Below are 24862 nucleotides of genomic sequence, written 5' to 3'. Positions count from 1 at the left end.
TGGAACTGAGAAGCTGTTTAATAGAAGCCGGTGATTTAGGTTATACTACAGTGTGCTTTTGAAGTCTAGAGTTTAAAAATAATGATTTGATTCATCTACTTAAGAAAGCAGGGGAAAAACACAGAAACAGAACTTAACATGAGGCAAGAGTAAAAATGCAATAATTAAACATTTGGTGCTTTTTATGAACTTTAATACCCTAACAGTGCAATTCCATAACTACTTACTTAGAAGAAAGTCCCATTAAGTTCACTGGGGCTTACTTCCAGGTAAGTGAGCATAGGATTGCAGCCTAAATGAAGAAGCACATGATTTAAAGGTTCTTTTAAACAAACAAACAAAGAAAACCAGAACATTTCCAAACAGGCCATTTAATTTTTTTAAAAATGTATGATTGTTTGCTATGCTTTGGTGTTCCACTTGCTTTTGTTTTAGTTCTTGCCAATAAGCGTTATTATGCATTCATGTTCTTTTCAAATGTTTGGCATTATAGTGAGATCTCATATCTTTCCTCAGATTAAATTTGGCGCCACATACACCACATGTATAGAGGTGAACATCCATGTGCTGCTCGAGTTGTTCATTATTTGGGAAAATCTGAAAGCAGACCTGGCATATTGTCTCTCCAGCTGACAGGTGGGATATCATGTGCCGGACATGATCATGCTTCCGGAAGTTTCCTTGGTCACAAATGGAGCAGACATACCTGGCCATGCCCTTGTGCATGTCGTTGTGAAGGCGCAACTGGCGCTCTCTTAGGAACTGCTTGCCGCATGTCTGACAAGCAAACTGTTTTTCCTTGGTGTGCACCGTGTAGTGTTCCCGTAAGTGGCAACGCTGATAAAAGCCCTTCCCGCAAAGATTGCAGAAATGCTTGCGTCGATGGTCTCTTTCATTCTCTTCCATCATGGCATTCTTGAACAGATCTTGATCCAGGCAGCTGGACATGTGCTCAACCACCAAATTCTCTGTCTCAAAACGCAAGCCGCAGTTAGGGCACCGGAAAGGGCAAGCTGAATCCCTGTAGAGCTGTTTCTTCGGAAGACTGTTCATCTGGAAATGGCCGTCTCCGAACTCGTCCAGCATCTCCACGTACATCATCTCTTGGATTTCAGATTGCTCCTCGGGGCTTTCTTCCAAGTCAATTTTCTCCTCCATGTTCCTTAAGCCATTGGTGGTCAAGTCTTGGGGCTCCCCGCAGGACTGCGCATGATCCTGCAACTGGCGCCCTTTCACCAATATCTGGCCACATTTCCCACACGCACATATGTTTTCTATGTGCTTGGACAAGTAATGAGAAGAGAGGTCTTCTTCAGTGATTGTCTGCCCGCACAGTTCACAGGACGCGTTTTCTGGGCCCTCCTCGACGGCACTGACTTTACTGTTAAGGACCCTGGCGCTTCTAAAATATTTCCTGGCCTCCTCATCAATAGGCATGTGGGGTTTTAAGAAAGCTTTCCTAACACGCCTGTTTTCACTGACCTCTTCCTCAATGTAGTACCTGTAAACTGGGTCATCATCATCCAGCTCGTCGTTGTCTGTGGAATCGTTGCCGTCGGTCACCTTAATAATGTTAAACTCTTTCAGGTCGTCGATGGGGTGGTCCTCTGGCTCCACCTTGACAATGATCCTTTTCCTCTCCATGGCTCGACTCCGCTGTTTGCCCAGCGCCTCCAACGAAACGCTAGTGCCTTTCCCGCTAGTTACATTCGACGCTGGAGAGGATGACCCATCCGTCGCTTGGCTTGCCTCTGCTTTGAATTCGTCCAGCTGGGGAGATGGGGTTTTAAGTGCGGAGTCTCTCTCGCCGCCGTCTTTCTTATCGGCCCCGTAATACCTGGCGTTCTGATAGGAGTGCCTGTTCGTGCAGGACATGATGTGCTCGTCCAGCAGCCGCTCGCAGCTGAAACTGAAGCCGCAGCCGTCGCAGGTGAAGCTCCTCCCAAAGCGGCGCGATATGGACACTCGGTCTTTGGCGCCAGAGGCCTTGCGCACAACGCTCCCTTTGCAGCTCTCCAACGGCTGCTCGGATAAGCTGCTCAGCCGCAGAGCTTCGTCGCTGACCTCCCTGCCCTGGGATGTGCTCACCGTCGAACTTGGAGGCTCAGCACCGCACCTGTTCGCTTCACTCCCACTTCGGGCCAGCGTCTCTTCGTACATCCGCACGCCAAAGACCATTTTGCTATTTTGGGTGCTGGAAGCGGAAGAGGAGCACCGCAAACCCGAGGAGTTTGTGTCCTGTATGTCTTCCAGACATTCCGGCACGTTGTACAGCTGCAGCGAGTTCATGGCCACCTTGAACTGCTCAAAGTTGTTGGGGGCCGTCGCGATTTTCCCCAGATACATGAACTGCAAAATGAGATCAAAGCACTCAGCCGTGATCTTCATGTTGCTGAGGTTCAGTTGGGCCGTGCTGTGCTGCTGGCTCATGAAAAACATCCTGAAATAAGAGCTGCAGGCAGCAAGGACGGCTTTGTGCGCCTGGAAGTAGATGTCGTCAATCGCAATGCAGCAGTCGCAGAGAAAACCCCACTCTCTTTGGTTGTTGAGCTGCTGGAGGACATAGCTGCTGTGGCTGGTCCTTGCCATCTTGCACGGGAGTCACGGCCCTGTGCAAACAAGAGGAAAAGGGAGGAGGAGGAGGAGGAGAGAAAAAACATATATACAGCTATCAGCTAGGTTTTGACAACTGAAACAAGAAGAGCCCCACTACCTCATGATCCTAACCAAGGGATGGCCAATATCATGGTACCCTTCTAATGCTTCTGTTGGACTCCATCTCCCATCAGCCGCAGCCAGCATAGCAAATGGCCTGGGATGATGGGAGTTGTAGTCCAGCAACATATTTGAGGGCACCATGCTGGTTATCTTTGCCCTAACTGATTACCATACTAGCCAAGGATGAATGCATTTTGATATGCTTCTGGAGCCAAATAAGAGGCACAGGAGACCTCAGGGAATCTGTGTTGTGTGTCTCTCTGTGTGTGTGCTGGGGTTACTCACTGGCTTCCCTGCCTCTACCCACCAGGGTAATAAAAGTCTGAAGGCACGGTGCTGGAGCCAAGCAGGCCTGCATCTGTGCCTACGCGGGGCCCACATGTGTGCCAACTTGGGTTCCATGACAGAAAGGTGGGATATAAAAGATTAAATAAATAAAAAATACTCGCAGGGGCTGGAGAGGGTAGGCTGTGATCCTAGAATTCCTAGGTGGGAGAAAAAGCTTCATTGAAATCAACGTGACTTAAGAGTCTGGTGACACATCGCACATGCCGTGTGAAAAGTAACCATGCCTAGTGGAGCTCCGCCTGTTGAGATTTCCCCCTGAAGGCTGGCGGCGCAGGATTTCAAGCTGCTGCACAGAGAAGCAGGAGCGTGCGCTCAGGTCTCACAAGGCCTCACAGGGAAGCAGATGCTTCTTTGGCACAGCTCAGCAACTAACCGTTCCAATGAGTTGGGAGGGGTATGTTCCAGGGAAAATTAGCCCCTGAAAGATAGTAAGAGATAAAGAGAAGGAAAAAAAAGTGGCCAGCAGCTCCTGCTTTCTTGCATGTTTGCCCCCCCCCCCCCGCAAGTTTTCTCTAGCTGGCTCCTGCGAGTCTTCAGTAGTCTTACAAGGCAAGATTTGTGGTCTATGTGTATGGGAAATGCACAGGTCCCCAGCTTTTTTGGACCTGGGGGATGATTTTGAAACCTTAGAAAACATCATGGACACTGCGGCAAAACAGCTGAGTGATTTAAATCAGCCTTTTTTCTTATTAATTTCAGTCATCTAAGTAAAATCCATCCATCCTCCCAGCCACCACTGATATGTAATTAAAATCAAATCAAATCGGGAGGGATAGAGCACAAAGCAGAAGGTCCAGGGGCAAAGTGGTGTCTAAAAGCGCCATGCTGCAGGTCCCTAGGAATAACATCTTGCCAGGCTCTTATTTCCAAGAAATTATGTTCAGAATTACAGAAAAAGGGTATTATGTGCTGCAGCGGGAACTGGAGTGAAGCAGGCAAAGTATTATGCTGTGCTAATTATGCAAGTCAAAAAGACTCAGTTTCTAGTAATTGTCTGGCTGGTCCAATCCCAAGGCCTCATCCTGGTCACCAGTCACAGGAGCTGATGGGCCTCTAGACCAGTGTTTCCCAACCACTGTTCCGCGGCACACTAGTGTGCCGCGAGATGTTGCCTGGTGTGCCGCGGGAAAATTTAAAAAATTCGAAAGATTTTTTTTTTTAAGTCAAATTTTCGATTGGGGCGCCGTCACTAGATGACCCCTGGGGTTCCCTCCCTCCCTCCCGCTCTGCGCCTCCCTCCTCCTCCTCCTCCGGGGAGGCCCTTCCTGGCTCTCGGCCAAGGCTTGGCGGCTGCCACTCACTCACTCGCTCGCCCACCCGTCCCTCCATCCCTGCACCCGGCCTCTCCCCCTCCGTCCCCGGCGCGGGGGCTGCCGGGATCCGTAGTCCCCTCGCCCTTGGGCTCCGCGCCCGCGCGGGGTGCACACACTACGTTTCATCACCTGCTTTCTCCTCCAGCTCCCGGGGGCGAGCGTGGTTCTCCCCGTGTTATCCTCGCAACAACAGCCCTGCGAGGTGGGTCAGGCGAGTGGCCCAAGGGAGCACCCAGGGATTGACCTGGCCAGGTGGGGTGATTTGAACCCTGCTCTCTGCCCGGTCTTCGTCCTCATTTAGCCCCCACATGTGCATGACTGTGCATGACTGAGGTTTTCCCCCCTCGTCTTGGCTATGGTGTGAGTCTGTCCTGTTAATTAATGGGGTTCTGCCTTCGGAGAAGATGAGCCAGCCCTCAAGGAGGTGATTATGTAATTTGCTAGCAATTCATGTCCCTCCCAGCGTGACGCTGCGCGCTGACGTCACGGGGCTGTAATGGTGGTGTGCCTCGAGATTTTTTTCATGAAACAAGTGTGCCTTTGCCCAAAATAGGTTGGGAAACACTGCTCTAGACTAAAGAAACAGGGGGCACTTCCTGAGCAGTAAAGTTGTGGTGAAATGCTTGCCCCAATGCAGCCCAGGGCAGGTGTGCGCACCTACTCAAAAAGCACATTGCAGAGATTTGTAGCCATCCTGTTTTTCTTGCTAAGCGAGCTGCATTTTGGTTTTAATGACCTCATATAATTGCCACTCCCCTGTCATGTGACAAAAAAGTACTGAGTTTTCAGCTGTGAGGGTTTTAAAAGGATGGGGGGGCTCAATTTTCCATGGTGGAATCTCCAAACTGCACTGTATGATATTTAGGACGATGGTTAATTCAGCTCTGCACATTGCAGAAAGGCCCCATGTGCTGCATTTGCAATGCACACAATATGTTTCAGCTTCTGTTAACAGCAGACACTTGGAAATGTGATTTGGCTTTGCTGCGAAATGCTATGGGGTCATTCAACCACTCCCATGGTGTGTAAAAGGGGGGAGATTGCCTCTTCCCATAGCAAATTTCTGCACATTCATTTGTCCATTATGGAACTGAACCAGAAGCAACAGATGCTACTGTCTAAATAAGACCCTAGTTTAGGGTGCATCTAGCAATCATGGGTGACCATTACCCCAAAGGCACATTCCTCTACTACAGTGATGGCCAAACTTGACCCTCCAGCTATTTTGGGACTACAATTCCCATTATCCCTGACCACTGGTCCTGTTAGCTAGGGATGATGGCGGGCCAAGTTTGGCCATCACTGCTCTACTATCTTCAGAGACATATGGATGTCAACAACCACCAACATATTTTGTCCTTGTTTGGGACTGTGGTGAAAACGAATCCATGCCTCATTTAGGATTTTCTCATTCTCTGTGCCTGTTTGACCATGCAGGAACTATTTAAAAACCTAATGCTCATCTTAGGACATATTAGAAAGAGTTTGCTGAAACCATCATGGGCTGAAAAACAGCAAAGACCTGCTTTCTAAGGGCTCATGGAAAAATACCGATTTCTTTAAGGAAATCCCCAAGCATAGCAAGGCGATCCCAAGTGCCCTAGCAGCTTGCTTCTCCCTCTTCACGTTCACAGGATCATGCTCTGCTTTCCCCCTTTCATGTGTGTCCTCCTCACCTTCCCCTTGCAGAGCTAACCATGGTAAGCAAAACAAGCAGGTTTGTAGCCATGAATAGAACTTGGTTAGAATTAAGATGAATGCACATGTCATGTTCACTCCGATCATGCAAAGAAGAGCAAATTTGCTGGAGGGGGCAGGGAAAGAGAATATGATCCTGGTGGGGTTTCCTAATCATGATTAGGAGAAGGGGCAATTTTACTTCTGCGTTGTGGTCCTTAGCCCATTTGCCAGTTTTCACATTCCCCCAACCCAAGCTCTGCGAAACCAGCATGCAAGGAGTTTGTTACAGAGAAGCTGGAGCTCCACCGTACCACAATGCGATCTCTCCATAGTCTCCAAAAATAGGCAGGCTTGCTGCCAAAAGTGGGACAGAGCTACGGCAAATATGCTGGATTCCTAATAATGAGAGAGACGTCGCTGTTGCAAAACAGGACTGCTAAGAAGGGCCTTTTATGAGGCCTTGCAAATGGATCCACAGAGGTTACAAGTCTGCATATTAATATCATTATTATTGTTATTATTTGCCACGAAATGCAGAAATAGGCGATTTACAAAAGGAATGCCTATAGAGTCAAAAGCATAGGAATCATCAATATACCAACACTAGCAAGATGAATTAAAAGAAAGGAGCAGGAATTATAGAATCACAGAATTGTAGAGTTGGAAGGGTCCCAGAGAATCATCTAGTCCAGAGGCCCTCAAGATGTTTCTGGACTACAACATCCATCAGCCCCAGACAGCACAGCCAGTGATTGGGGGTGATGGGAGGTGTAGTCCAAGAACATCTGGAGGGCCACAGGTTGTGCACCTGATAGTCCAATGACCTGCAGTGCAGGAATCTCAACTAAAGCATCCATGACAGATGCCCATCCAACCTCTGCTTTAAAAGCTCCAAGGAGAGAGTCCATATGGATGCTTCTAGATAGGGGCTCTATGTGACAAGCAGGTCGTTCATCTGCTTGGCATGCAGAAGATTCCAGGTTCAATCCCCAGCATCTCCAGGTAGGATTGGGAGAGCTACTCCATCAGAAACCCTGGACAGCTGCTGCTGCTGCCAGCCAGTGTAGACAAAAGTGAGCCCAACAGACATGTGGCCTGACTTTGTAGAAGACAGCAGTTTCAACAGAAGCAAATGCATACTCCACATTCATCCAGTTTGCAAAAGCTTTCCTCTTGGGCGGCAGGGAGATGGTTCTCTAGCCTCAGGAAACCAGGTGCCAGTTCACATACGTCAACAGCAGCCCAACATATGGAGCACATTGCCACCATCTTTTAGAGCAATGAATGCAACACGATGGCAATCTTTTTAAGCAAACTTGCTTCTAGGGCAGGGGTCTGCAACCTTTAAGACAAAAAGAGCCACTTGGACCTGTTTCCGAAGAAAAAAAAACCTGGGAGCCACAAAACCATTGCGACATTTAAAGCATGCGCGCCGCTGCCCTCCAATCTGACAGCGGGCCGGAAGGTGACGTCGGGACGGTGCGTGACTAATGCACGCACCGCCCCCATGCGATGTCACAGCCAGTACAGCACCTGCCACAGTGGGGAGTGTCGGGGCGCACAATGTGCCTCCTCCCCTCGCTAGTATCCGCCCCGGAGCCGCGGCAAAGGTGTAAAAGAGCCACATGCGGTTCCGGAGCCGCGGGTTGCAGACCCCTGTTCTAGGGGGTGGCAGCAAACAGTGTTTCCTTTTTTGCAAACATCCGTATCCCAATCTTCCTCCAAAGAGTTCAGAGCGGCTTTTCATGGCGGTTGCCTCATTTCATTCTCCCAAGAAGGCAGGCAGGAAACAGAGGGAGGGAGAAGGACAGGAAGACAGACGAACAGGGAAACCGCTCAGTGGAGCTTCGTGGCTGAGTGGGGATATGACCAGGGTTTCCTGCAGCCAAAACAAGCTCTCTTCCAAACTGCATACTTATCTCTCCCCTGCCTTCTTTTATCTCTAGCCTGAGTTAACTGTGAGATACCATCTTTCTAGTGAGATACCAATGGCTTCCAATACGTTGGAAAATCCCAAGCTGCAATTGTTCATAAGGCATATTCTTCTATGAGATGTGCAAGAGAAACACTGCCATCACTTTTACAGTTTATTTACACACACACTTGCAGGATAGTGTATTATCACAACAACTCTGTAAGGAAGGTTAGGCTAAAGAAGACTGAATGGGAACCTGCAGCAGAGCCTTCAGTAAGGCTGTCGCTGAACAGCATTCCTATTGAGATAAAACAGATTCCCACTATCTGTATTTTCCAAAAACAACCGAAGACATTTTTTTTGTTGTTTCAACAAGCTTTCCCAGATGAATGAGAAAAGTATCTGCCTTAGGTGTTCATTTTGTACCTTTTCCAGTTGATTTCGTACTGTTTTGAAAACGGTTTCTAGCTGTTCCTATAGTGGTGTCGGTCAACCTCCTCTAGACATATTTTAAAAGGGTATTCCTATATCAATGAATGAAGAATAATTATTAAGATACAATAATGGCCCAAGGGCAACCAGGAAGCTTCGTAGCTCAATGGGAAAATGAACCCAGGTCTCTGTGGGGTGCAACCAATGAGGCACTTTAGCTGCACGTTGCTCATCCATTCCCACACAAAATCTCCCGTTATGTCTAGGGATCATAGAATCACAGAACTGTAGAGTAGGAAGGGACCCCAAGGGTCAACTAGTCCAGTCCCCTGCAATTCAGGCATTTCAACTTAAACATCCCAAATATCTGCTTAAACACCTCCAACGAAGGAGAGTCCACAACCTCCTGAGTAGTGCGTAGCATTTATACGGTGTGCAAAACACTCAATAGGTGTTCCTGTCTTGTAATCTTTAAAACACATTGAGGGATCTGTGAAGGGGGGTTAAGAGGTGGGTGAGTGTAACGGACTGAGGCTAACAGGCAAAAAGCCACATATAACGAGTTTGTGGCTGGGGCCAGAGTCTAATTACAGACGTCCTGATTTGCAGCTCAGGCTTTTAGGGCCACAGGAGACACGGAAGATCCCTGGTCAGATTTCCAGAAAGTTCAAAAGCAGCTGCCAGGAATAGGGAGGCACTGATCCCAATCAAGGCAGTAGCAAGAGGGAGCCTGTGCACATTTAACTCTTTCCTTCCACACTGCTTTCCTCGTCTAAAGCATGGGTAGGCAAACTAAGGCCCGGGGGCCAGATCCAGCCCAATCGCCTTCTAAATCCAGCCCGCGGACGGTCCGGGAATCAGCGTGTTTTTACATGAGTGGAATGTGTGCTTTTATTTAAAATGCATCTCTGGGTTATTTGTGGGGCATAGGAATTTGTTCACCCCCCAAAAAAAAAATAGTCCAGCCCCCGACAAGGTCTGAGGGACAGTGGACCGGCCCCCTGCTGAAAAAGTTTGGTCTAAATCGTTCCTCCAAAGGTGCGAAGAAAAAGAAAAATGCAGGTTCCTGTATCTGCAAGCTGGATGTCCGGGGGCAAGGCATTTCGATCAGGAATGCAAGGCGGGAGGAAAGGGCTGCTGCCCCATGCCAACCCAACTCTTCCTCCCCTCCCACCCCACAGTTGCTTTTACATCCTTACAGACAAACAAGACCCATGGGAAGATCAAAACGCCTGCGTCGTGCCACTTCTGCCCTTGACCACAATGCTACAGCCAGCTCAGCATCCCTCCTCAACGCAGGATGCTTCATGCATCAATCTACATCCACACATCTCAAACCTCCTAGAGGGCAGCCTCTCCGGAGTGTGTCAGAAGAAGAGAAAACGAGGAGCTCTGGGTGGGTGGCTCAGGACAACATGCCTCTTGCCACAGGTGCTGGCACGGCTTGAGGAATCACGAAGGGGTGCAAGGAACCAGATTATACCAAGCCAGACCATCGGTTTGGCAGCAGTTCTCAACTTGTGGGTCCCCAGATGTTGTTGGACTACCATCATCCCTGAGCTCTGGCCTTGCTAGCTAGGGGTGATGGGAGTTGTAGTTCAACAACATCTGGGGACCCACAGGTTGTGACAGGCTGGTCTAGAGCATTGTGTATACACTGACCAGCATCAGCTCTTCAAGCAGGAGTCTCTCTCCTGGTCCTGAATTTGGGATCTACGTCATGCAAAGTTGACGGATGCTCTGCCGCTGCGCCCTTCCCCGATCTGAGCCACCAAACCTGCCCAATTCCTGCAGCTTCACGTCATCCAACTCGCTTCCTAAACTTTGTTATCACCATCCTTTCCGCATCCTTCCGACATCCTCCTAACAACCGCGAGCCGGGCGTAGCTGCGGCGGCGCTCCTTCCCCGACCGCGATGAGCGCGAGGCTTCTGTTATAGAGCATTGAAAAAATAAACAAACTTGAAATAAACTGCAAAGGGGGCGGAGAGAGGGGCCTTAACGCATGAAACGCAGCAGAGGCGATCGATGTCTCCAAGCCAAGGAAGACTCGCAGCGTCTCCTCCTGTTTTGCCTTCTGCAGGAGCGGTTGCCTAAGCAGCGAGAGCTCCGGTTCACATGCCGCTCATGACATCACCGGCTATATTGGTTTGCAACAAACAGTCCGACGGAGCGGCAATGGGCGAAAGCACGACTGCAAGCACGCACACACACAAAATGCGGTGAGAAAACATGCAGGGCGGAACAGATTCCGCCTCTGAGAAACTTAACAGGGAGATGCAAAGCGGTCTTCACGCAAGTTATCTATCAGCCGGTCAGGCACACGCTGACTTCCTGCTTCTGCAACTTGTCCTCCATTCTCATCCGCCCACCTCTCCGCCCACTAATGCAAGAAGAGCATTTCTTTGAAATGAAGAAGAAGAAGAAGAAATTCCGCCATGGTATTTGCACAATTCCCTAAGCGTCATGGCTCCGGCTGGCTGAATGCACTAAGGCAGCACTGAGAGAGGTTTCCCAGGCTTGCGTTGCCCGAGAGGGACAAAAACAAAACAAAACAAATATTAGTTGGTTGGAGGCCAACTAACAGAATGTTTCTGAGCAAATTAAGCCAAGAGTAATTCTGCAAAGAGAGAGAGAGATACTGATTCTCTGTAACTGGGGAGGCCTGGGTAACCGGGGCTCGGTTGTTTTGAGAGGAATGCCATTCCCAAACTTCTGAGCCACAAGATTAAGGAGGGGAAAAACATTTCATTCTCGCAGCAAAAAAAAAAAGTGGTTTGCTTTTCGGCAGGAGCGGCATGGTGGGGAACCCGCTAAGGCTCCTCAACTGCAGACTCCTGGAGCCCCCTGGTTTCTTCCCCGTAGCTCAGGGACAGAGGTTCAATCCCTGGTGTCTCCTGATAAGGCTGGAGAAAGATCTTGCTTGAAATCCTGGAGAGCCATTTGCCAGCCACTGTAGATGATACTGATCTTCCCAAGTTACTAGTCCAGCGTGTTTCATGCCCACCTCGCTGAAGGCATTTTAAAACATTGAGGACTGGCTACAAAAGTTCCTTCTGTGCAAATTACATCTATACCCCGCTTTTCCTCCAAGGAGCTCAAGATGGCCTGCTTGGCTCTTTTCCATCCCCATCCCCTGCCAGTACAACAACCCTGCGATGTAGGTTAGGCTGAGAGACAGTGCCTGCGCCAAAGTCGCCCCGTGAGCTTCATGTCTGAGTGCGGATTTGAACCCCGGTCTCCCAGGTCCTAGCCTGCCTGACATTCTAATCACTACACCACCGCGGCTTGTCTTTGTCCCCGTGTTGCTAAGTGCAGCCTGAAACCTATGCAGCACCCAGGAGAGCTGATCCAATTATCAGAGCAAGCTGGTGGATGTCTGCACTGCCTGCAATCCTATTAGGCATGGGAGCAAGAGCCACTGAACTCAGGGGTAGTGAGCAGACATGCAAACATTGCACTGCAAGACCGATCTCTCCTCCTGCGTTGCACTGGAGATGGAGCGCAGTGGAATCTGACCAAATGCAGATTTTTGTGGCTTAAGAATCAAGGCATCTTTTCTCTCCCCCAACCCCATGGCTGTGTTCTAACATCAAGCCTGACCAAGAGCCCTGGACAACTCAAAAGCTGACTCTTTATTTTGTGCCATCTCAGCTGGTCTTGCTATAGGTCTGGCCCAACGGTGCAAGGCTTCCTTAGATTCCAAGGATCAGTTCTCCCAATAGGGAGGAGACAGGAAATAATGCATGGGAAAATCTACCACAATGCAGGGGGTGCTGTTTTCTTGTTAGCGTCACGTCCGATGGCGGTTCCAGATAATTACTTTAACCATAGATGCATGGAGTCTGGATTATTGGTTCGGTGGTACACTTTTAGCATGCAAAAGTGTCCTGGGTCAATCCCAGGCGTCTCCAGACAGAGCAGGGCAGCACTCCTGCTTCAAACCCCAGACAGTTGCTGCCACTAAATGTAGACAATACTAAGCTACATGGACCAATGGTCTGGCTCTGTAGGAGGAAGCTTCCTATGACCCTAAGATTTCGCACAATGTCGGATTCTGCTCCTGCATTGTTGAGAATAAGACCATGAAAAAGCTTCCTTGTCTGGTCACCTGCAGAAAACTCCTGCTCACCACAGGCGACCAAGCCAGCGCAATACTATTCTGAACAAAAAGACATGGATGGGCACAGGAAATGACCTTATGGCACATTTGACTATCCATCCAAATAGCCAAGTGCTGTTTTTAACAGGTGATGCTAGGGAAGAATTGATCCCTTGTTAGAAACTCAAATATATAATCTAGGTGCTCCTTAAACCAGGGTTACAGTCACCAAACGGAATGCCTAGTTGCCATTTTTGGGGCAGACAGCTCGAAAGTCGTATTTTTCAATATGACTTTTTGGTTCCTGAAATTCTTTCTGATTGTGCAGATAAAATTTAGCAGATAGACTTCCACAGGATGGGTTATTAGTGTGTGCAAATCGGGATCCAAGGATCCCCAGGGATGCAACCCCAGATCGTGGAGACGTCAGGCACCATCCTGGCACCCGGGCATCTTCAGTTGGTCGCAGGTGGCCAATAGCCAGGTGCAAAATGTGCCTGGCAAATTTTGAGTACTGGATTGAACCTGAGACCTTCTGCATGCATAGAATGTGTTCCACCACTAAAGTATGAGGCTTTGGTCTAAGAGCACGCCTGGAAGAAGGGGTGTCCTTTCCAGAGTGCCCCTTTTTCAGAGAACAGGTAATAATAATAATAATAATAATAATAATAATAATAATAATAATAATAATTTATTTATACCCTGTCCATCTGACTGGGTTTCCCCAGCCACTCTGGGTGGCTTTCAACAGAATATTAAAATACAATAGTCTATTAAACATTAAAAGCTTCCCTAAACAGGGCTGCCTTCAGATGTCATCTAAAACTCTAGTAGTTATTTTTCTCTTTGACATCTGGTGGGAAGGCATTCCACAGGGCGGGTGCCACCACCGAGAAGGCCCTCTGCCTGGTTCCCGGTAACTTGGCTTCTTGCAGCGAGGGAACCGCCAGAAGGCCCTCGGCGCTGGACCTCAGTGTCCGGGCAGAATGATGGGGGTGGAGACGATTCTGAACTTCCCACCTTGCGCCGCTGCCATAGGAACATTTAAAAACCAAACCTAAGTTATCTTTGACAACTGATAAGCCTCAGCACTCCCTGGGCTTGACAGTTTCACTGGAGAGTGAAGCAAATTTGGAAGAAACAGAGAGTGGGGTAGAGCATAAACATACCTATAAATTTACAACCACAAATCTCAGTGCAGTTTGGAGCAAGCAGCTCAAGGAGTACTCACAGCAGAGTATCCTAAAGGGCCACGGTTTTTAAGGTAGGCCATATTCAGAGCCTGGATTAGCTTGCTTGGTTAGAGCGTGTTGCTGATAATGCCAAGGTTGCAGGTTCGATCCCCACATGGGACAGCTGCATATTCCTGCGTTGCAGGGGGGGTGGCCTAGATGACCCTCAGGATCCCTTCCAATCCACTCTATAATTCAATGATTCCAAGAGCAGGAAAAAAACCTGTGACTTGTGAACCACAGGCATTGCAGATTCACCAAAGCAGGAAAGAGTCTAGATCAGGGGGGGGGGGTCCAGCAGTCCTTTGGCAACATCTGACGCCTTGCCCCAGCCCTTGCACTGCCTTCCCAAAACCAGATAAGCCAGGATCTGGGCATTGGGAAGGAGGTGCCCATCTCCCCAAAGCCTAGTTCGCATTTTTCCAGCTTGGGGGAGAAGGTAGGAGGGCTCTAGGGTCCTGCCAGAGCCCCATGCCTCCTTCTTTGGGAAGACAGCACGAGGGCTGGGGGAAGGTGTCAAATTTTAGCTTCGTCACCCACCACCCGGTCTGGGGTTCGTGTCCAAGTACTTTTGCGGCCCACTTGGTATGAAAAGTTAGACAGCCCATTCCAGCGCCAGGCGAAATGCCCGTGGGACCTCGGCTTTAAGAGAGCAGTTGGATCTCCCGGATCCACGGCACCGCCTCGATCTCTCACGCCGCTCCCGATCCCCGGGCTCAAGTTTTGCCGGCCGGCCGCGTAGCAGAAGGAGCTGCGCCGCCAGGGGCGCCCTGCCGCCTCGCCTCCCGCCCTCCCCTCTTCCCCAAAGGGAGCGCCGATGGCGGCGCAGGGCGCAAGCCACATGGCTCCAGCGGGGCAGGGCGGGGAGCAGCTCCAGAGGCCTCGGCCGGGAAACCCCGATGCAGCCAAGGCCCGGCGCGCCAGCTAGCGCCGCCTTTCCCTCTCCGGAGCGCGCGCAGGGAGAGAGAGAGAGACGATGCCGGAACCAGCCTCTCCAACCGCGGGCGCACGCAGGGGCGCACGCTTCTCCGCCTGCGATCGGGCGCTGCCCTTCCGCGATCGCGCTGCGCTCGGCTTCCCCCAGGCCCGAGGCCTCGGCCCGGCTGCAGCGCGCCTCTCTCCGCGCGCTCCGCCACCCAGGGAGGCTCTCTCTCCTCCCGCGGCCTGCGCAAGCTCTACCCGGGGAAGCCAGCGTCTTGGCGCCGTGGTTGCGCCCCGCGCCCCACTTACCCGAGGCCGATGCAGGCATGCGGGGTGCGGGATCCGGGAGGACGAGGCAGGGGCTCCAGGGGCGGCCAGCTGCTCTCCCGGCGCCGCGGCCGCCTCCTCCGGCTGCAGCAACAAAGGACTTCCGCCCCCGGCCGCGCCTGCTGCTGCTGCTGCTGCTTCCCTTGCTGCCGCCCCTGCTCTGGTGCAGCAGAAGCAGCTCCGGCTCCGCCGCGACCGCACGGAGCCGCCGGACCCCTCCCCCCGGCTGGCGGCCAGCGAGCGGCGCCGGGCCCTGCTGGCGGCGGCGGGTGCGGCCAGGGCGCAGCGGTCGCCCCCCCCTCCCGGCGCATCTTCCTTCTCCGCGTTCTCCTGCACGGCCCCATTCATTCCCCGGCTTTGGTGGGGTGGGGGTCCTCCGCCCGAGTGCCCCAGACCAGCGTGTCCATGTCAGGCTGGGCAAAGGGTGGGGGACAGGCCTTCAAAGGCACCCCGCCCCCCAGCCAGGGTGGATCTGCTATTAGAATTGTAGAATTGTAGAGCTGGAAGGGACCCCAAAGGTCATTTAATCCAACCCTCTGTGGTGCAGGAATGATGCACTTTATACTTCAGGGCTCCTAATCCTGGAGGGGCCCAGAAGCCATTTTTAGTCCACATTGCTTTTTTAAAAAAAGGGAGGGGGTGCTCTAGTAGACTCAATTTCATCATTCTATGATGCAGCTCCTAAATTTTTATCCCCTACCCATAACTCGAAAACAATAAGGCATAGGAATTTTTAATTTGCATCATTCCCCTTGACGGGTGAGATAATCTAGTACAGCAATTTTAATCAAAATCTGAGACATAGCAGTTAATTATTTTTTTGAAAGTGGTTATCTGATGTGGAAAGACCCCTTTAAAGAAGATAACAGTGGTTACCTGTACCTTGTTGCTGCTTGCAAAGGGGTCCCCATAACCGTTCAAGCTTCAGCCCCCCCATGTAGGTTTGCCACTGCCCCTAGCTGGGGTTGCATTGACTGGGGAGCTTTTCGTGGGGGGGTTGACGGTAACAAGAATTACCAACTTACTTTGGCCCATTTTGGCATGTTTGGATTTTAGAGGCAGTGCCCCCTGCTCCAGCCACTTCTCCCTACCACCAACGCCTGCCTAGAGCCTGACAAGTAATCTCTCGGGTGCCTTTGCCTGGCTTTTGTGCCTCAGACAGGATGTCTAGTGTAATGAGATGCTTCTGGACTACAACTCCTATCATCCTTTATTCCTGGCCATCCTGACGGGGGAGGATGGGAGTTGGGCGGACGGTATAACAGTATACCATAACACACATACACCCGGTGCTCTTTGGATGAAGACTGGTATATAAATTTAATTTGAAAATGCATAAATAATATTATTATGGGGATTGTGAGAGATTGTGGAAGCGACAGATGGCGAACTCTTAGTAAAGGTAAAGGGACCCCTGACCATTAGGTCCAGTCGTGGCCAACTCTGGGGTTGCGGCGCTCATCTCGCTTTATTGGCCGAGGGAGCCGGCGTACAGCTTCCGGGTCATGTGGCCAGCATGACTAAGCTGCTTCTGGCGAACCAGAGCAGCGCACGGAAACGCCATTTACCTTCCCACCGGAGTGGGCAGGAGCAGGGGCCGAGCAACAGGAGCTCACCCCGTCGTGGGGATTCGAACCACCGACCTTCTGATCGGCAAGTCCTAGGCTCTGTGGTTTAACCCACAGCGCCACCCGCGTCCCTAAAACTCTTGATGCTGACTTATTCTCTGTGCCTTAGGAATGTAGGAAGCTGCCTTATCCCAAGTCAGACCAGTGGCCCAAGTGACTGGTAGCGCCACTCCAGGGTTTCGGGCAAGGGAACATTCCCAGGGCTCCCTGGAGATGCCAGGGTTTTGTACCCGGGACCCCTGAGTGTGTGCCTGCTCCCTTGGGTTCCACAACGGAAGAAAGGTGGGGGGGGGGGGGTTTATGTGGAAATGTACTAATAAAAAAAAATGCCGTAAAAATATGCAAGGAGAGAAATATGATGCCTGCAGACCTTCCAGGAAGAGCAATGCTGCTTTCAGATGGATTTTTTTTGCATGACGTATTCAGATAGCAAAGTCATGCTCCAAATGTGCAGCCCTTTGGAGCCAAAATAGCACCACCCACAAGGGGAGGTGTCAGCAGATGTGTGTGGTGGTGGAACCCAAGGTTTCCAGAAGTACATGAAATATTTTTTTGGGGGGGGGGGGAACCGAGACTACCAAAACCTGAGCGCTCGTCTTGGAATAATGGCTGACGGTTGTGGAAAGGGAAATGTTGTGGAGGGGAACTGTCTGTCTGAAACCCTGACCAGCAGCACTCTGCGTGATAACATTTTAATCTTTATTCTTGCAGTTCCCTTTTGCACATCCAACTTCTAAGCTTCCTCTTGTTATACTCCAGGGGTCAGCAACCTTTTTTAGCCGTGGGCCAGTCCACCGTCCCTCAGACCATGTGGTGGGCCGGACTATTTTTTTTGGGGGGGGGGGGATATGAACGAATTCCTATGCCCCACAAATAACCCAGAGATGCATTTTAAATAAAAGGACACATGCTACGCATGTAAAAACACACTGATTCCCTGGCCGGACTGAGAAGGCAATTGGGCCGGATCCGGTTCCCGGACCTTAGATTGCCTACCCCTGTTATAATCTATCAAAACAGCAGCTCCGGCCTTTTTATGGGTTGACCGAAGAAATGTTGCTGGTTGCAGACCACCACCTTGCGTGTACGATAGCTCTGCTGGTTTGAGCGTGGTGCTGACGACGCTGAGGTTGCAGGTTTGATCCCCATACGGGACAGCTGCATATTCCTGCATTTCAGGACTTACGATGATCCTCAGGGTCCCTTCCAACTCTAAGATTCAATGCCTGCTTCTGAGTCTCTTCTACGCGTGTAGGAAAGCTGCAGCATCTGTCTCAGTGCATGACAGTTGCTACAATGAGCAGACAAAATAGGAAGTGGTCCGCCAACACCTTCAGCAATTTCCAAGTGCTCCTAGGTGTGGGGGAACAGGGAATCTGGGATCCACCCAAGCAAAGTGTTTTGTTACATATTTTTTATCTCACCCTCCCAAGAAGCTCAGTGTGCTTATGTATATTTTTGCAATTGGTTTCATACTTGTATAAAAGCCACAGTGGCAATTAAGCAGTATGTTAATTTATATTATTCATGGAGGTCCTCCCCACTGCCCCTTAACCTCAGAGAACAACCTTTACAACCTGCGTCGCTCCTGTGTTCATCCAACACTCTTGTCTACTATAAGGACCACCTCTCTCCATAAGAACCTACCCGGACCCTGAGATCACCTTCTGATAGCCTTCTTCATGGGCTTCCTCCACAAGAGGTCCAGGGGGTGGCAACACGAGAACAGGGCCTTCTCTGCAGTGGCTCCCCGTTTGTGGCATGCTCTCTCCAGAGAGGCTCACCTGGTGCCTTCCTTGTACACCTTTAGGTGCCAGGCAAAACTGTTTCTCTTTAAACCAGGCCTTTGGCTGATTGACATCCAATGCTCTTTTAAAATGTGTTGTGGGAGGGGTGATTATTGGATTGTTTTTATTCTGTACTTTATGTTTTTATTTTGTGATTTTATCTTGTGAACCACCCTGAGACCTGCGGGTATAGGCTGGTATACAAATAATTAATAATAATAACAATAACTCATGCCCAATTAACTGGAGGATACCAATTGGATCTCTGCAGCATCAAGGTCACATTTTTAGCTCTTTTGAGCCCTGCAAAGCCTGATAACGGAGAGTTTCATCCCCCACAAGCCCACATGCAAAGCACCAGGACTGCATACCACACCATCTCAAACACTTTTGGAACTTAGCAAGTAAAAAAGGATACCTTAACCCACCTCCCCGCCAGATGTTTCCTGCAGTGCAGGTGGGGTCTAAAAGTGCATGATACTTTGTGGCTTGGTTTGCGTGTGTTTTAAAATTTTCCCACCCCGGCACCAAACCAACCTTCCTTCTCTGCACTAGTTGCTTAACACAGCCCCATTCCCCCCTCCCTTGTTTGGATGGATTTGGGCCTAGTTTCTAGTTGTTAAAAGCAAGCAATAAAGCCTTCTCTGGACTCTGCCATTCCTCCTTCATTCACATGCCCCTCTACCAGAATTCGACCTCTCCACCCCTTCTTACAGAATTTCCCTAAACATGTGAAATTGCCAAGCTGGCTGGGACCAACCACATTCTCTTGCAAATGAACTTATACAACTCACCGTTACTTAAGATACTTGCAGCAGAAGTGTAAGCAGGGAAAAGGGTCCTTCTCTTCAGCGTAGAATAATTAGATTTCTAAACTGTAACAGCTCCATCCTATGCAACTTCACCTCTTCTTAAGTCATTTAAGTGTAAACTCAGTGAAGCTACAACGTAAAAAAAAAAAGAGAGAGACTTTGCAAGACGTTTTTCTGTGTGGTCAAACCGAAGATAAAGAGCATGAAGAAATGTGGTTTATTTAATTGTCCTGAATATCTGGAGACACCAAGGTTTGCAGATGCTCTGCTGAAGGCCCAGTTCATGTTTCAGGGTATAATATAAGCCCGAGTTGAGGAGTTCTTTAAAAACCCAAACCAATCTAGGAGGTTGCCAGGAGGACAGAAGGACAATCGCTGCCACATCAAGCAAGAGCTACATATTTTCATTCCAAGGATTATGGCTTCTTATTCCCCTTTCCCACAATTATGCATTGCCATAGGCTTTTCTCTGCCCGCTGCAGGCTGTTCTTTGTTTATCCTGCATTAGGCTTTTCTCCACTGATTTGGAAGCCAATAGAGCGTTTTTTCCCTTCATGGATCACAGCTAAAAAGCAGAGACATCACCTTGCCAACAAAGGTCTGTATAGTTAAAGCTATGGTTTTCCCAGTAGTGATGTATGGAAGTGAGAGCTGGACCATAAAGAAGGCTGATCGCCAAATTTATGCATTTGAATTATGGTGTTGGAGGAGACTCTTGAGAGTACCATGGACTGCAAGAAGATCAAACCTCTCCATTCTGAAGGAAATCAGCCCTGAGTGCTCCCTGAAAGGACAGATCCTGAAGCTGAGGCTCCAAGACTTTGGCCACCTCATGAGAAGAGAAGAATCCCTGGAAAAGACCCTAATGCTGGGAAAGATGGAGGGCACAAGGAGAAGGGGATGACAGAGGACGAGATGGTTGGACAGTGTTCTCGAAGCTACCAGCATCAGAGTTTGACCAAACTGCGGGAGGCAGTGGAAGACAGGAGTGCCTGGCGTGCTCTGGTCCGTGGGGTCACAAAGAGTCGGACACGACTAAACAACAACAACGAGTGTTTTTTGCTCTCCAGGTTAAAGATCTGTTACGGCTAAAATCTGGGTGCGGGGTTACTCTGCCACCCAGCTCATCGGACTAAGTCCGTGGGTCCCTGCGGAAGAAAATGAGCTCAGCCGGACACAGGAGCAAACTGCAGAAGGTCCAAGTTTATTGCGCAACAGGTTCAAGGCGAGATTGAACAGAGAGAAAGGGGTGACATGAACTTTTGAAATTTCCCTCCATGTCCCAGAATACAGTGCAAAATACATCCCAGTTACATCACGAATACATTAAGGAAAGGTTGGGTTACACAGATTACATCATGAATACATTAAGGAGAGGTTGGGTTACACTGGATTAACATATGGAGGAGGGAGGGGGGAATATGCAGAGCTGGAGATATGCGCAGATAAGCACATCCTGAGAAGACAATGGTCCATGTACGCATAGTCTGTCCCCTGGCATTGCCCGAGGAAAGGTTTGGCAGAGTGATTTTGACAGGATTACTTGAGAGATTATGGAGGACAGGGGAGGGGTGATGGAGTCCTAGAGAAATTGAGCAAATATATTGTAGTGAAGAAGACATGCCCCCCCCCCTTCCGTAACAGTCCCCCATTCGGAGATAGATTTGCATTAAAGTTCTGTAAGAACTTGCAAATCTTTTCTCCGCACCCTAAATCTCGGTGAATGTAGGTTTTCCCTGTGAGTGGGAATACGCTCTAATGGAAAGGAGGTGGGTTGAGCAGGGCAGCAAAAGAGGGAGCAACACGGACGAATACAATGTACACGCGTGTTATATATATGCGCTAAATAATAACTTGGTATCTACCGTACCAGATGTGTGGGTTTATGCAAACCTGAAAGGGACTTGCAAGCCATGCCTCTTACGGTCATTTGCAAGTATAGCAGTGCAGATAGCTGGATATAGGGTATTATATAAAAGAACATCTGTTGTATTTTGTTACTAAATTACTTGTGGCACCCTAGCTCTTGGGAGAAACATTTTCAATAGTGGTTTATGCTTTACATTTAGCAGGAAGGTCTACTACTGACTGAAAAAAAATGCAGTTTGCTTTCCCCCCCGCCATTTTTGTGTTCTCAGGTGTCAAGGTAGCTCTTCTGTGGTCTCACACTGACATAGTGCTACAGCAACACATCCTGTCTGTTGAATCCCCTCAGGGCTTTCATTTAACCATGTTGCCTAGCATTCACCATAGCTGGCACAGGTTTGGGCATCTCGTGAGGGAGAGGTCTTCGCCTTGGCCTTTAGCTATGGGATTTTATTATAGGCTGTGGTCATGAGAAGTTGCTCACTTGCACTTAAAGGACCAAAAGGCTAATTGCAGCCTGGATACACTTGCCCAATTCAAACTGAGTCCAATTTGAATTTATCTTGCCCCATGGTTCTCAACTCTTCAAACCAATCTGTTAAAAGAAAACCATTCTTAACAAGGGCAGTTGTCCAAATAAGTCAATTTAAGTCTATAAGGAATCATTCCTGCTAAACCAAAGCATATCCACCTTCATGTTTCTTAGAAGCTTCTCCTTGGTAAAGCAAGTTTTAGCACATTTTTTAAAATGGGTAGGGAAGGTTGGCATAGTGCCAGGTGGGACAACGAATTGTGGTTATCTAAACATTGGACTACACAATAGTGTGAGCTATTAGAAAGTATAAAATGCATGAGAATTCTCCATTGGTGTGTAAGGAATAAGACATTAAACATAAAAACAGTTACACACAATAAATTGCCCCCCATTGTGGAAATCACACTGTCAGACACATTTCAACATTCTTACATAATAACACATAATACAAAACAAAATAATTAAATATCTGTTGCATATCTTGACACAATTGTGATCTTTTACGTATGTATCTTTTGAATCCTGGAGCAGAGGCTTGAGGTTCAAAAGTGGGAAAATGTCCTTGCAATTCAACTCCTCCCCCCCTTTGTCAGCCCCCCCCCCCGTCAGTCTATATCATTTTAAAGAGATAGCTGTGGGCACTTTGAAAACTCTGTTGCTGCTGGTCTTGTGATGGGTTGACTGAGTTGAGGGGTTGTTGCTGCTTTTCATCATTGCACATCTGTAGAAGTGATATCCTGTAAGGGGCAGGGTTTTGGGGCGACTTAGAAACACAGTTAGACAAGAAAGGGGCAAAAGGCAAAAAGGATGTCCTCCAGTTTCCATGGGAAGCTGCAAATAATAACAATCTTAGTGGATTAAACATTTTATTCATTATCACATTTCCATATAATTACTGTTATTATCTGCTAAGTTTGTTTGCTTTCCTTCACTTAATTTTTGTTGTTGTTGTTCTTTTCATATTATAAAATAAAAAATTACTCCACATGTATAGAAAGAGAACTGTAAAAAATACAAAGGTTAAAAAATAAAAAGAAAGCAAAAAATTAGATTACCAGTTAGATGAAAATGGACTTGACACAAAGACATCAGATTCAGAAAATAACTATTATTAAATAGTACAAAGATATTATCAAAACCACACATATTACTACTGGACTGAAAAAAATGGAAAAACAATGGGGAAAACTTAAAATTCACCATGTGCTATCCAATAAAAGAACTTCATGAGACTGACTTTCAACATGTGATGAACATGTCCCCCAAAGTAAAACACAAACACACAAAATGAGCTATGAGGAACCAAAAATAAATAAATGCTAAGACACACAATTAATAAGTAACCTGAAGTAATCTGTTTTGGCATTCTAACACCCCAACTGAAAATAAAAGTGTTTCTTGATGTGACATCAGCTGTAATGTTAATAGCGGAATACTGGGAAATGAGTTAATACCAATAAAATGAATGGCAATTTAAAGTTGTGCAGGTACCTTGCACTAGCCAAAATGACAGAATTAGTAAGAAATGCTCAGGCCAAAGGTAAACAAGTACCATTCCACAAACAATGTTTGGTTGTGGTTCGATTAACTTCATAGACATCATGGAGAAACTGATTAAATAAATGAAAACAGATTATTTGTAACTTAAAAAAAAAAATGTCAAAGGCACAAAGAGATAGAGGTCACTAATACAGCAGGGATTGAGACTTGTTTCACAGAACAGAAAGAAAGTTGCTGTTTGGCTTTAAGGGAAGAAGGAAGAAAAGAAATACAAATGCAATTACTTTTTATAGAGTATTTAAATCACTGTTTGCATCCCCTCTTTATCATTTGTGCTGTGGGAGAAAAGAAAGGACACTCTGTTAAAAGGGAAAATTATTTCATGTGAGAGGTCTGTCAGGAAATGCTGTTCCTAAAATGTATAGGCATATACACATACACACACACACAAAAAAACTGTTATAAAATTTAAATCCCATGGGGGGGGGGGAACTACTCAAGAGAGGAACTCACAGTGGGAGTGCTTTGATATTTACCTGTGAAAAGAATTTGGCATGTCCAGTACTTAACTCTATTGTCTTAAGTAGCCCTGGAGCAAAACACATTAAGGATGATTTCGCTCAATGGTTCCAAGTTTTACATAAGGAAATTTGTATAGGTTTCACGCTCTCCAAACCTCCTCTCTCCCCCCCTCCTTTCTCTCTCTCTCTCTCTCTCTCTTTTTTTTTAAAGCTGATCTAGCCTCTGTGCATGTGCAGAGTTCATGTCTCAGCAAACCTTTTATACCATTGAAAATGTTGCATCTTTTGGCTCAATTAGAATAAGGAAGGGAAAGGTAAGGAGTAGATTTTAAAAATAGGGTTAGATTTTAAACAAAAAAGAGAAACTCAGCAATTCAAGTATTCACCATTCAGCCCAAGCAAAGGAGTGCTTCCTTTATGTACAGGAAAGGGCTATCATTATTGGTCATTTTATCTGGTCATTCGCGGAACAATCAACCGCTCTCTTATTTATGAGTAAAATGGCCAGAGAGTTAGAATTCATAGGATTTTTTTTTTTTTTAAACATTCTCAGCCTTACCATCTGCAGACAAATTTTACTGCCCTTTATTTACAGGATGGATGGTCAAGGCTAATTCTACTTGATTATATGAATTTTTATGTGCTTAAACTCTTAGTAGACTTTTAAGTCTTGATTTTTGTAAATAATAGACAAAAAGATAAACACTGTAATCACTTAAATGCCTGATATCACTAGTTCTGCTTCAAACATCATGGCTTCACCTCATACCTTTTAAAAACAAAGAGCAAAGCTAGGTTGAATTTCAACTCCATCACGTCACCAGAATTTAAGAAGTACCCTCCAATGCTTGCAGACACATGTCCTTCCACACAGCCACAAATCGGGAGAGTTGAAAGGGGACCCTGGGGTCATCTAGTCCAACCCTCCAAAATATAGGGTTCACAGCAAGATTTTGCAGCAAGATTTGTACTACCAAAGAGGCATACACATTTAAGTACAGATTTACAGCTGGGAAAGGAAACATCTATGCTCATATCATGTACTAAGGAAGAGGAAAATAAAAGTACATAACTTTACACAGAACCCTTTTTGCAGATCTTGAGATAGTTTGAGTGAGTTTGAAATGATATTTAAGGAAGATTGAAGTGAACAGTTTTCGTAAGATAGGGAGAGGATCTCTTATAAAGCACAGTTAAAGCAGCCCTAGATTTGATTTTTTTAAGGG

General features: G+C 47.9%; 1 protein-coding gene across 5 annotated transcripts; it reads right to left on the bottom strand.

Annotated features, from left to right (window-relative positions):
* Positions 1-15274, bottom strand: ZBTB1 (zinc finger and BTB domain containing 1). 5 transcript variants are annotated; one of them, XM_083518248.1, is made up of 3 exons: positions 14970-15254; positions 3291-3484; positions 1-2609 (listed from the first exon to the last, which is right to left on the bottom strand). In XM_083518248.1, exon 3 carries the CDS (start codon positions 2587-2589, stop codon positions 463-465), a length of 2127 nt encoding a protein of 708 aa, XP_083374374.1. In that variant the 5' UTR covers positions 2590-2609; positions 3291-3484; positions 14970-15254; the 3' UTR covers positions 1-462. The 5 variants fall into 5 exon arrangements, with proteins under 5 accessions (XP_083374374.1, XP_083374375.1, XP_083374371.1 ...); XM_083518249.1 differs by having other exon boundaries at positions 3440-3484; positions 14970-15149; XM_083518245.1 differs by lacking the exon at positions 3291-3484 and having other exon boundaries at positions 14970-15274.
* Positions 15275-24862: the final 9588 nt, after the last annotated feature.

This window comes from Podarcis liolepis (genome assembly GCF_965112155.1).
Source record: "Podarcis liolepis genome assembly, chromosome: 1".
NCBI classification, from domain to species: Eukaryota; Metazoa; Chordata; class Lepidosauria; order Squamata; family Lacertidae; genus Podarcis; species Podarcis liolepis.
This window is presented reverse-complemented; position numbering and strand designations above follow the sequence as displayed.